Below are 12,542 nucleotides of genomic sequence, written 5' to 3' on the forward strand. Positions count from 1 at the left end.
AACATTCATTTGATGAAGTTCCCAGTTTATAGAGGCAGCAATAGCAAGAAATGTTCGAGCAATAGTCATTTTGGCGACTGGGTCAAAAGTTCCATTATAATCCATACCAGCTTCCTGATGGGACTAAAGACGTTCAACAAAACCATTATAAGAATATTTAATCTCGTAACGACTATCGAAAGCACGCTTTTTAGGAACAATCGGTTTTAAAGTCCAAATATCATTATCATCACAGTCATTAATCTCATCCTGCAAAAAAGCCTTCTAAACCATCATCCTTCATGGTCACCTTAAAAGAATATGATTCTCCGCTAGAAGTAAGAGTAGCAATAAAGACACAATATTTTTACAGTAAAATTATTAGAATCAATATAATGTGCTAAATGATAAGGTGTACCTGACGAAGTAGAAGGAGATGAAGCACAAGGAGTGGCTTTTTCCGGCATTAAAAAAAAAGAGTAATAATGTCTCGCAACAACATTGAAAGATATTTTTCACACAGACCACGACCCATATTCTCATTATTAGAGAGGACTCGCTAGCAAGAGCAGGCCTAGCATGGGAGACATTGGCCTACGAAGGATTTCCCGCATGGGCAGATGGTTGGGGTTTGGCCTAAGTGGCGTATGCACTAGAGGAGGGGTAGTATTAGACACGGGGGCTTTTGAGTGGGGGTTGGGTTGGGCTTAGTGTAGGTTGCAAGAGAAGACATCTCAAGGTATTGGTTCAATTTGAAGGGTACGATTGTTGTGAATTGGAGTAGGTGAATGTGGAGGGTGGGCCACGGATATGGAAGGAGAGGTGGGCAGGGGTGTATTTAAGATAGGAATAGAAGAGATGAAGGATAATTGATCAAAATCGTCATCAATAACATCATAGGAAGGAACAATATTTTTTGCAACAATAATAACTTCACCTGGAATAAGGAATGGAAATGTACCTTCAAGAATTTCACATCCGGTGATACTAAAACTTCCTTTATATCAAGATCAAACAATTTCCACCCTTTCTTTCCATTCAGATATCCCATAAACATATTTCCTACTCTAATTAGCAAATTTAACTCCTTTTGTCTTTTGGTTTTGGGAAAAACAAAGACACCCAAAAGTACGAATAGCATTATAAGAGAGAAATTTATCAAAGAGATGTTCAGAAGGAGACTTATTATCAAGCATGGGAGACAGGTGGGAGAAGGGGTTCTATTTATCAATTGAAAAACTGCCATAACATTCTCACCCATTATCACTACTAGGAAATCTATCTATAATAAGATGCCTAGCTCGAAAACATATCTCACAACCTTTATTCAAACAACCCTTTAAACGTTTAATGCGAGGTAGTAGCTTGACTACTTTTCCAGAAGGATGACCGATGTGGTTGTGCCATAATTCCAAGAGAGATGATGAACCAGAAAAAATCCTAATTACTGAAGTAGTAAAGTCCATCTTGCCTAACACCCGTTCCAGTCAGTATTCTCGGGCGAACCTCGATAGCGCACAAAGAAGAGTTAAAATTTGATAAGATATTGTAAATTACTATCAAATCATTGAGAGACAGAAAGTAAGTTACAACTCAAATGAAGCATATAGAGATCGTTAACAAGAGTAATTGGGTCTCATAAACGAAAGGGATACGATTGGATGGCAATAATGGTATCATCTGAAGGCCAACGTGACAATGAGAAATATTAGATACATAAAACAATAAGAACAATTTCTCGTGAGATGATGAGTAGCTCCCTTGTCGAGTATCCTTAAAGCATTACTAAACACATATACCATTAAGTCAATCATGCATTATTGGCGAATTACGAAGAAGTCTAGCAAAGGCTTGGTACTGATTGGTGCAAAAAAATTCCCATCTAAGTAGTAGGCCTAACAAACGTAGAAGGTTGTGACCGCCTATGATGATCTAGAAGATTGTGACCGCCTATGATGATTTAGAAGGTTGAATCATGCTAGGAAGAAATGGCCTAACAGACCCAAAAACATTTCCATGTGGAGTTGCACAAGATATGGGCCCAGTGCCAACCTTGCGCTGGTGAGGCCACCCACAATTTCAAACCAGGAGGTAACTTCGTGGCCACGCTTATTGCAATCTGGCCAAAAGAGATATGACTTCTTTGAAAATCTTGGGCAAGTTAAATGAGTTAATGGCCCGAATTGCAAAGCCAAGCACATATGTGGATGTGTCAATGGAAAGAAGAGTAATGCCAACTAATTAATATTAGATTTCGAGATGATAAGTCCGAACAAGCGAGGGTGGAGGATCTTGGGATAATATATTTAATTTTGTTTGAGAATAATATTCGGGATCTATACCTGCCAAAAACAATCATGAAGCATAGTGGTTACACGACAAAATATATGAGATTTGGTAGTGTAAGACAAACAACAAGTACAAGAAATTATTCGTTCAAGATGATGCAATTCTTCCCATAAAGCATTTAACTTGCCAAAATATTGAGACACTCATATATTTATGTTTGGTAACAACGAGAAATTCAAAAACGCAATTGTTGAATACTTAGGCCATTCACAACAACATAACGACTTTTTAATGAATCCCGTAGTTTTTTGGCATCACAATCTTTGGTGAGAGTTCACTTCACATTGGGATTGATGGTGTTCATAAGCCAATAAATTAGTATGACATTCATAGTGCTCCAATACGAAGTCAAGGTTCCGGAGTAGTGCTCATGCCATCCAAGTAAACAAATTTACGTCTTGCTTCCAAGATAATTTGAATTTCTCCGGATCAATCCTCATAATTATCACTACACAAAACGAGTTGGAGTAATGAAATCGCCACAAGGATCTAGGGAGCTGAGATAAATGGGGGAAGTAGGTTCGATTCGTGGTGTAGATGGTTAGGTATTAGACGGTAGGGTTGGAATATTTTCGGTCATGATTATTGGCAAAAATGTGAAGTTTTTAGGGGTTCGCTTCGGATTTGCAATGGGGGATGATGATTCGGGGAGTGTAGATGTAGATATTGGTTGAAGATTTAGGTTTTTGTTTTAAAAAAAATTTAGTTAGTCGATTTTTTAATTTGTGTTTTAGGAAGATTTTATGGCTCTTGATACCATGATAAGTTTACAATAGAGGGTAAGAGATTGATACCATGTTTTAGGAAGATTTCGGATTGACCAATGTTGTTCGGATCAGGATCCCACTTTAGATTGGTAAGGAGATTGGGGGTAGGATTGAATCGATAGAATCGGAAAATCGTAGGATAGTAAGATCCTACCAAATTGCAAACAAAGAGTAACAAAAATGCTTCCAAATGAATAAATACACATCTTTCAAACAATATGAATGCTAAATACCTAGTTTTTCTCCCATAATATTGATATTTCAAAATTAACATGGCTTCCCAAGAGTCATAAAGATTAGAGAAGAAAAATAATTGTGTGTATGAAGTGGGGTTATCATTATTGGGCTTAACAAAAAAATTAGTTTCTATAGGGATCATTTTAATAAGTCAAGAAGCAGGATCTTCCCATCCTAACCGATCCTGATTGATCCTACAACAATATAAGTGAAAAATATGATCGTCCGATCCTACTCTAATCCAGCAGATCCTATACGATCCTATTGAGCTTGCTACGATCTTAACCGATCATGTTGTGATTCTACCAGCCCTGCGATTCTGTTTACGATCTGGATTGTTTTGCGAAAAATGAATCATACGATCCTACGATGTGGATCGTGATTCTAGCAATAATGTTATTGATCATCCGAGACATATTAATAGAGTAGGTTTAGGGCACTAGTAAACCTAAATAGAACATAAATAGGAAATAAGTAAAATATCCTTTACAAATAATGCTACCAAATATCATTCTAACATTTGTTGTGTATATAACCTTTTCTTTTCAACTATATTAAGCACTTATACAACAATTCTATAGTATATGTACGTAAAATCAACTAGGAATGACAATTACAATCATTTTGACTAGTAGGAAAGAATCAAGGTTAGTTGGCTTAGTTGGTTGGAGGTCCTCCTTTCGTCCTTGTGACAAGATTCGATTCTTACCCCTTGAAAAGTGGGATGCCCAATCATCCCCCTCCCACTTGTGCAAGAGATATTCATCTTACCCTTAAAAAAATGACTAGCAAGATTGATGTTTATTTGTTTAAGGTTCACTCTTATTGAAGTTTAGGTTTACTCATTGAATTTTAGTTTCATATAGGAATAGTATTTTATGAAATAAATATGCGTACTCACAATAATTAAGAATAGTAGAAAAAATCTTACCTATTGATGGGCTTATTCACTAATATAATTCACATAATCCTGATTATCTACCTACACTTCCCAAAATCCATTCTTATATGTACCTATATTATTTTTCTTACATTCATATGATGGAACTCGAATGTTAAAGTTTGAAATATTTAAGCATTTAAGGCATAGTTTAGCCATTTCATGTTTGAAGTCCTGATGTGTTCACTTGTGTAAGGGATATGTCCTTGGAAACCCCACAACACGAGAGGAAGATATGAAGAAATCAAAATTTGATTTTGCTCGTCGTGTGTCTCTCTTATCCGATGAGATCTATAAGGTAAGACCTTAGTATTATTTCAGACATTAGGCTTTAAATATTTTCTGAAAAATAGTTCCTCCATTCTGATTTACTTGCAACATGGGGGACCCATGTGATGAGGAGATATAGAGAGTGAATATCCCACAAAAGTAATGTTGTAAGTAAATCGAAACAACCCAAAATGATAAGTGTTGCAGGTGAATACAAATGGATGAGGTAGGATTTACCTTACTGTTGTTCCCTCACTAAGCAGCAATCAAACTCTAAATTGGTCCGTTCGTGTTTGGCAATGACATTGATCCCTTTTTTTTTAACTTAAAACCATTATGTTTTGTAAATAGACTACAATTTAATTGCTTTTGTTTTGTGCAGAGCGTTTATGTTGCTTTTCATTGTTGTGGATTTGAAATGAGTGTTTGTTCTCGTTACACAGTCAACAAGAATAAGCTGCAATGGCACTTTTGAGGATGTGGATGCGGAAAATATTAGGTGCTCGCGTAATCTTAAAGCCATATCATATGTGAGATCTCAATGTATCCTTTATGAATTAAGAATAACAAACAATTTTAAGAAATAAAAATTATTTACAACGTTTTGAAAATTACGGGTTTAACGACGTATATCTCAAAGCTAAAGAGATTTCGATTTATAAATTGTATATATAACTCTAACGCAAAATGATCCAGACAAATTAAAATCTGATCTTGCCAATATTTACTAGGATTTATTAATTATCATCTTCTTGTAAAAATGATGTGTATACAATTTCTAAAATCATGCTTGGTTAGTTTTATTTTTTGTTATTGTGAGCTCTTTGACGTGTATACAATTATTATGCAGAATCTTGATCCAGTGTTTGCTGCTCATGTCCTAAAACCTAAATGCATATCGGATCGAACATGGTGCCAGGTATCACTCCCATAGTTGATTAGTAGTTTTCGTTTCTCTTACGATAACCCCCTACCAAGAATCTCATGTTAACATCATAAGGTTGAAGTCCCTAAAGCAATATTATTTTTGGTTATATTGTAGCCAAGTGCTCTTATCACCTTTATTGATGCAACGTTTAATTTCGCATGTGTGAAAATTAATACCATTTTGTTAATACCAAAGCATCTACTATTTCAATCGTACTTTGAATTACTCGCAGGATTTTGACTCAAGAATCAAGATATTGAAATTCACCAATGCCAAATGTGGCAAATGTTGTTAACGAAGGTGGTACATACATGATACATACATGAATGTTATTTGATTGAAATAGATTGGTTATTGAAAGTGACTACGTTATTATCTAAATTGATTGGTTTAATTTGAAGGAAAAAATTACAGGATTAATCCCAACTTTAAATAATCCCAACTATTAGCCCAACTTTTCTAAAATAGTCCTATCTAACCTATATCATGTTGAACATGTTAGTTTTTCAATTTTTCTTTTATTTTTTAAGAAAAATTGAAAAGAACAGTCCCAATTATGACTTTCCCCGACAAAAACACTGCCAACTTCACTTTACTATTGAGTAATCCCAATTTTGGGAGGTGTTTTGGGTCCTGAAAGTTTAATGACCTACTACAACAGTAAAGAACCTACAACACCCAGCACCCCCTGTCACCAGTGGCAATCAGACATGTCCCAACCCCCCCCCCCTCCCTCAAAACCCGCTCCCCACCCTCGAAACCATCTCCACGACTCCCTTGCCCCGTGGAACCCCACCCTCAACAAGATCAAAGCAGACAATAAGTTAGAAACAAATGTCAAGGCTTGTTCTCTGTAAGTAGATTTTTCAACCAGTTCTCTTGATAATCAATCTCACCAATCTTTCAATTCCTTAGACCTTCTATGATTTGAAGATCTGATAGATTAAGTAGCTTTAACAAAAACAAAAAATGTGTGAGGTTTAGAATTGGGGAAGAAGGTGGATTAAATATAATAAGAGTATGTTGATAATACAAATAGTGGGGAATTAATAATCTAAAACTGAATGAAGATTTTTTAGGGAAATTAAGGTAAGTTTTGGGGTTTTTGGTTCAGTAAGATTAGGTGAAGATTATCTGGGAATTATTGGGATGAAATTCTCGGAGATTGAATTAGTGAGAGAAGAAAGTGGAATAGCACTTGAACAATTCATTTTCCCTTTTTCCTTTTATCTCCTTTCCACTTACTCTACAAATGAAGACTTGCCTTCTCTTTAAAGGGAAAGGACGTGTTTTAGGGTGGCAGAGGAGAGGGGATAGGAGGTATAATCTTTACATAGGGGAGGGAAAAGGGGTGTTTCGAGGTGGCAAGGGAGGGGAGGAAGGAGGGAGGAGGAGAAAGAAAGAGGAGGAAGAGGATATGAGATTTAAACTGTAAAAAAAGTTAAATAATTAACCTCTTTGACCGGTTACTGGTTAACTTGGACTGCTTTTGTAAAACACTTCCAAAGTTGGTATTGCTTAATGTTAAATTAAAGTTGGGATTCTTATTGTCGGGGGGGCATAATCGGAACTGTCCTTACTAAGTTTTTCAATTGTTTTTTCTAAATAACAAGTTAAACTCTTAACAATATGCTAGTCTAATAAGTTTGTTGCTATTTGCTAGTAGTCATTAGTTTATATTAGGAAACTAAGAGGCATTCTTATCATGTCTTTCATTTTTGTAGGATAGCATCTATAGACTCTTCTACTATTGGGCTAATGACATACAAGTTCGGACAGCTCTTGACATTCAAAAGGTATATGAACTTGAATTGGCGACTTCTCGTAACCAAACATAATGATAAGGCATATGAATTATTTTTTATGATTCTTCATCGTAAAAGCGTGAAGTATGGAATTATGATCAAATATTGTATGTTCAATCCAATGAAGTATGGAATTATAATCAAATATTGTATGTCTGAAAATGTGATCCTCTTTCTTCAAGGTCGAAAGTATTGTATTATTTTTGTTATAGAAAAAAATGGATTTCTTTTGGGGTACGGGGTTTTTTTTTTTGTTGTTTACAATTTTATAAAATATGGAATATGGCATTAATTCACATGGACATGAATCTAGTGTTTATTTCCAGACTTTGAAAATGGAAGGAATGGTATATGACATATGTGCCTTATCTTGAACATCAAACTTATTGAATTCACCACGTGATGTTTGCTGCTAGATGAATAGGTCTAAGAAAAAAACAAACTTGAATTTTAAATTATCACTGCTAGATGCATTGGCCTAAGAAAAAGGAATCGAACTTTTAACTCATTTATCACTTATTGTAAAATGGGTAGATTTCCAGCATTATTCGTAGTAGCCATTTTCTTCTACTAATAATATCTAGAGGTGTTATTTAGCATCTTGTACTTTTCTTTGACGGACAGGGTACTAAAAGTCATTGGACGAGATGTAATAGAACTTTAGCATATGCACATAATCTTACAAGCGTTGTTGATTACCATCAAAATCTTACGATGGAGTCCATCCATGCACTGATTTACAGGTAATAAGCACTTCATCATTGCTTTTATACCTTCATTGTTACAGAAGTTGCTATTATGTTGCTAATCAGTTTATTATTGTAACTGAGGGAGTTCTACTAGGAAATATTGATTTTGGAACGTAAACATATTTTTAACAATTAGCAACTTATGAAGGGTCTCCAAAAAGCTCTAGTGTTAGTCCCCGCTAAAAACGTCTCTCGAGACTCTAGTTCTGTACAATGTATTACTTCCTCTGTGTCAAATAAAATGGAACTCTATTTGAATCGTTGACTCCGAGACAATTTTTCTTAAGGAGTAATTCAAGTTTTGGGAGTATTGTTGATAAAGTGGTAGGTACTAAAATTAGAGGTAAAATTGGAGGGAGATTATTTGGGGCCACATCACTTTTGAGGGAGAAATGTTGAGGGGAGCACGTGGGGTCGTGGGGATGCTTTTGGTCTCCAAATGTGATAACAGGTGTGAGAGGGAGTGTTTCCCTCTAGATTAACAAACCCCGAAAGTTCCCCATCCCACAAGTCCCTAATTTTCGTCCCAAGATAAAGGAGGGTAGATTTCCCTCCCAAACTTTAATTTTTGCCATACATAAGACAACACCAACTAAATAAAAAATTATGTCCAAATATGGAAGGAATTTTACCTCCAAATATTTAGTTACCCATTCAGTTTTCACAATTAGAGCCAACATTTTCTCTTACCATCCAAGTAAACACTCATATTTACACCCAACAAGGGGGACAACCATAACTGTTTGCCCATCAAAAAAAACATCAACACTTAAGATAAGTTAGTAGAAACAACCATTAATTAGCGTAATTACACATCACTGAAATTGTTCATTTCCATCCCAAAAAAAGCAAAAAATCATCTTCTTCATTTCTAGCTCTGCTTGAGGACATTTTAAAATTGACAAGATGCTGGTTCTTCAGTATAGATCAGTTGTTAGAAGATGAGGGATCGCATGCTTTACTTGATGATGTATGCAAGAACATGCAACATAGGAAACAACACAGGCTAGAGTTAGAGGGCCAACATTCAAAACATAATTAAGCCTACAAAAGATAAGGAAGTTAATGGAGAAGCTTCTTGAATTAGAGCATGGTTAGAAGTTACCTTGGGGCATAAAAATAAAACAATGAAGAGAGTTTGGCATACAAAGAAGCAATCTTGAGAAAAATTGAAAACTTGCAAAAAAAAATGTAAGGAAGAAGGTGTTGTAATGGATGTCAGCACAAAGAACATAGGAAAGTTGGAAGAAAGCCACTAGAGTATGACGAGGAGTGGCTTTAGTCATGTCCATTAAGCTACAGGTCAACTGTGAGGGCATTTGTAGGCTAGCTTAAGGTTCTTCACTACACTATATACAGGCTACTAAAGAAATGCAACCACCCCTCCTCACATAGGCACACAAACTTAAATGGATGAAGTGGGTTCTTTCCTACATTATCCTAGCCACTAAAACTGAACCAGCAGTATTTGTCGGCATGGAAAATTTTGTTCACATTATTTAAAAATGGTTTTGTTTAAACCCAGACATGAGAAGATTCTACTTATTGCCAAAAGAAAATGATCCTTACAGATGCACACAATCAAAGAGGTTCAATATCAAGGTAATGACTTCAAGGACATTGTATGACACATATGGTAACATTATACATGATGGTAAATTTGGTATTTACCCTTTTGTGGAAAGGTTTGCCGCCAAGAAAACAAGCAAAATCAGAGTCGCAAGCACTATTGAGACCAGACCAATAGAGAAAAATCACCAAAGAGGTCATCAAAATTGTCATTGTTAACAAATTCACACCCGTAATCATGCAAAAATGGTCTGCTCAACTTCCAAAAGACATCAAACAAGATAATATAAGGCCACCCATTCAACTAACTAATCCAATTTTCATGGAAGCATCAACAAGGAATGGGTTAAACATCCAATGGGTATGTCAACACCCCCCCTCCCCAATTCACCGATCTCAACATTTTAGACCTAGGTTTCTTTAATGCCATTCAAGCATTGCATGATAGGTTATTTCCTAAGAACATTGATGACTTGATTGAAAAAGTTCAAGCATTATATGAAGTCTTTGATCAAGAAGTTTTAAAGTTTACTTAGTTACAACTATGATGGTTGAAATTTTAAAAGTCAAAGGGGGAAATAACTAGAAGAACTCTCACCATGGGAAGATAAGATTACAAAGGTTGGGACTCCTACCAAAAAATGTGACATTTGATCAATAACTCATTGATGATGCAGTGGACTATTTTGATGACAACTTAAAGTTAGTTCAAGATGATCCAATGGGGGTTTTTTGAGGTCCTGATGAATAGAACAAGATGGAAGATGCAAATTTTTATTTTCACTACTACAACAAAGGTTTGCCTGCTGCACAAACCTTATTTAAAAAGTGTCAATTGATACGCAATCCCTTTTTTGTAAAGTTAAATTGGATAAATATTAACTTTTTGTTTATGGAAATGGTATATGTAGATGCATGCCAACTTTGAACTTCGGTAATCGAAGTAACTTTTGTATAGGTTAATGGTATGCATATCAACCTGGGTTTGTAGAGGCAGAAGTTTAATTTTAGTTTGTGTTCTATCAACGCTTATGCTCAAGTGTGGTCCTCTATTAATCCATCACGGGTTTCTTATTTTAACTCATTGAAAACAAGGTTTGGTGCCTCAATAGAGCTAACTCTTCAGCAAATCAAACCTTATTTCAGAGTGAACAATAAGTCCCTTCATCATCTAGATTAGGTGGTTATAACAACCCTTCCTAAATAGCAGCTTAATTAGGACTAACTATAATTATTTAAAGAGTTAAACTGCTAATTAGAGATGATGTTAGTACATACATATTTCCAAACTACCCTACCCTTGGAATTTTAGGAAATCTAGAAGTATCTAAGCATATTTATGAAAACAACTTAAATCATTTATTTATTACATCATATAAGTATTTAGATATCCGAGTTTCAAAATTTAAGTTACATAACATAGTCGATTTTAATGCAGTGGCAGTACACATAACACGAACATTCCAGACTAAGCTAAATCTTTAACCTTCAGGAACAAAACAGCTGAATTTATTCCCCCCCCCCCCCCCACCAGGACAGGTTCAAGAGAACAAACCAGTCAGCTTATGCTGGTACACAACTCCCACCCAGCTCCAAAATAGTAAGGTGGCTAAAATAGATTTTTATTTTGAAGTAATAACATATATAATCGATGTCTAAAACACTTTTGCTCGCTTAATTACAAAATTACTTCTCCCTTTGAATAAAGTAGAAATACTAACAACAACATAAACATATCGAATAACTTTCCATAAATAACATTTCTACTCTTTTCAACAATTATTTAAACATTTTTATGCAAAACTCAAAATATTTCTAACTCTAGGAAGGAACACGAATGGAGGGTAAAGCCAAATATCTAGACTTTTGAGGGACGTCTCCCTACCTTTCTTAATTTCTGCTTGCAGGACTTTCTAGGTCATGACCCTACATAACGGAGCAATACCCACTCCAGAGCAATACCCGCTCTAAATACTTAAAAGGCAAACTTGTTCTGCAAGGGTTGTTCAGTTGTTCATTATTGCTCACGCAGCTACTTTCCTTCTAAAACTAATCTTTTAATACTTATTAAAGTTATACTTAAATATACAAAAACTTTAGTCTCAATTACTTGATGGATCAAACTTTAATAATCAACTTAACTTATCAAAACAAGTTTGGTAAAACAAGCGTGCTATGTCTAGTTCCCCTGTTTTTGGAGAGGTGACTTAACAATCAGGTTTCGAAAGAATGTTGTGATTATCCAATTGGTCATAAACATCGTAAGGTGCTGCTCTTCGCAAATCCCAGCATGGCAAGGAACAAACGCTCCACCACAAGGGAGACTGCCCATCCGCTTAAAACATAGGATTTGCGGCCGAAATGCGGGTTCGGATAAGCTGCTGCAGCTCGAGAGCTTAGAGTTCGTTTAGGGAGTTTAGGGCCTGATGTCGGCGAAAGAAGGGGAATTTCACATTCACGCCACGACCCTAATGCTTTAGACGCTCTTTGGGGGATCAGTTGGGTCTTTTAAAAGGACTCAATCAAAGGACACAAAGAAGGAGAGCCCGCTGAACAACCCTTTCTCTCACCAGGATCGATCGGAGAGAAAAAGGCCTTTCCGTGGAGCCCCTTGTTAATGGGAGGACGGGTGAAACCTGGCGAAAAAGAAGTGAACACTTTGCTGAGGTTTTTCTTCGTGTTTGTTTTTCTTCAAAAGCTGGTCTTTCTGCATGCAAATTGGAACAAGATCTAAAAATTCCCTTAACATGAGAGCAAAATTCTTTATTTCCAGAATGCATTTATTTCACCCTCTCTTCTAGTGAGAGAGAGGACACATTTTAGACTTTCCCCTCAATAAAGATTTAGAGGGTTCCGCATGGAACTTTAAGAACTTATTTATAATCGGCAGGAGCATTCATCTCTCTCACTTCATCATTCATAAGGTCGAAAACTTTCTTTCATAGATTC

At 35.8% G+C, this 12,542-nt stretch overlaps 1 protein-coding gene across 7 annotated transcripts in view; it reads left to right on the forward strand.

The window, feature by feature from the left end:
• Nucleotides 1-12,542, forward strand: part of LOC104906871 (serine carboxypeptidase-like 13) — a 94,792-nt gene that overhangs the window by 27,757 nt on the left and 54,493 nt on the right. For 5 of the 7 annotated variants that reach the window (XM_048641322.2, XM_057393680.1, XM_048641320.2 and 2 more), the window contains 5 exons: nt 4,469-4,570; nt 4,986-5,072; nt 5,393-5,461; nt 7,195-7,266; nt 7,900-8,018. In XM_048641322.2, coding sequence (XP_048497279.1) covers nt 4,469-4,570; nt 4,986-5,072; nt 5,393-5,461; nt 7,195-7,266; nt 7,900-8,018 — 449 coding nt within the window. Of the gene's footprint in view, nt 1-4,468; nt 4,571-4,985; nt 5,073-5,392; nt 5,462-7,194; nt 7,267-7,899; nt 8,019-10,270; nt 10,391-12,542 lie in introns of all 7 variants that reach the window. The other 2 variants (XR_008968785.1, XM_048641321.2) reach the window with 2 other exon arrangements.

The sequence above is a fragment of the Beta vulgaris genome, chromosome 3 (assembly GCF_026745355.1).
Source record: "Beta vulgaris subsp. vulgaris cultivar EL10 chromosome 3, EL10.2, whole genome shotgun sequence".
NCBI classification, from domain to species: domain Eukaryota; kingdom Viridiplantae; phylum Streptophyta; class Magnoliopsida; order Caryophyllales; family Amaranthaceae; genus Beta; species Beta vulgaris.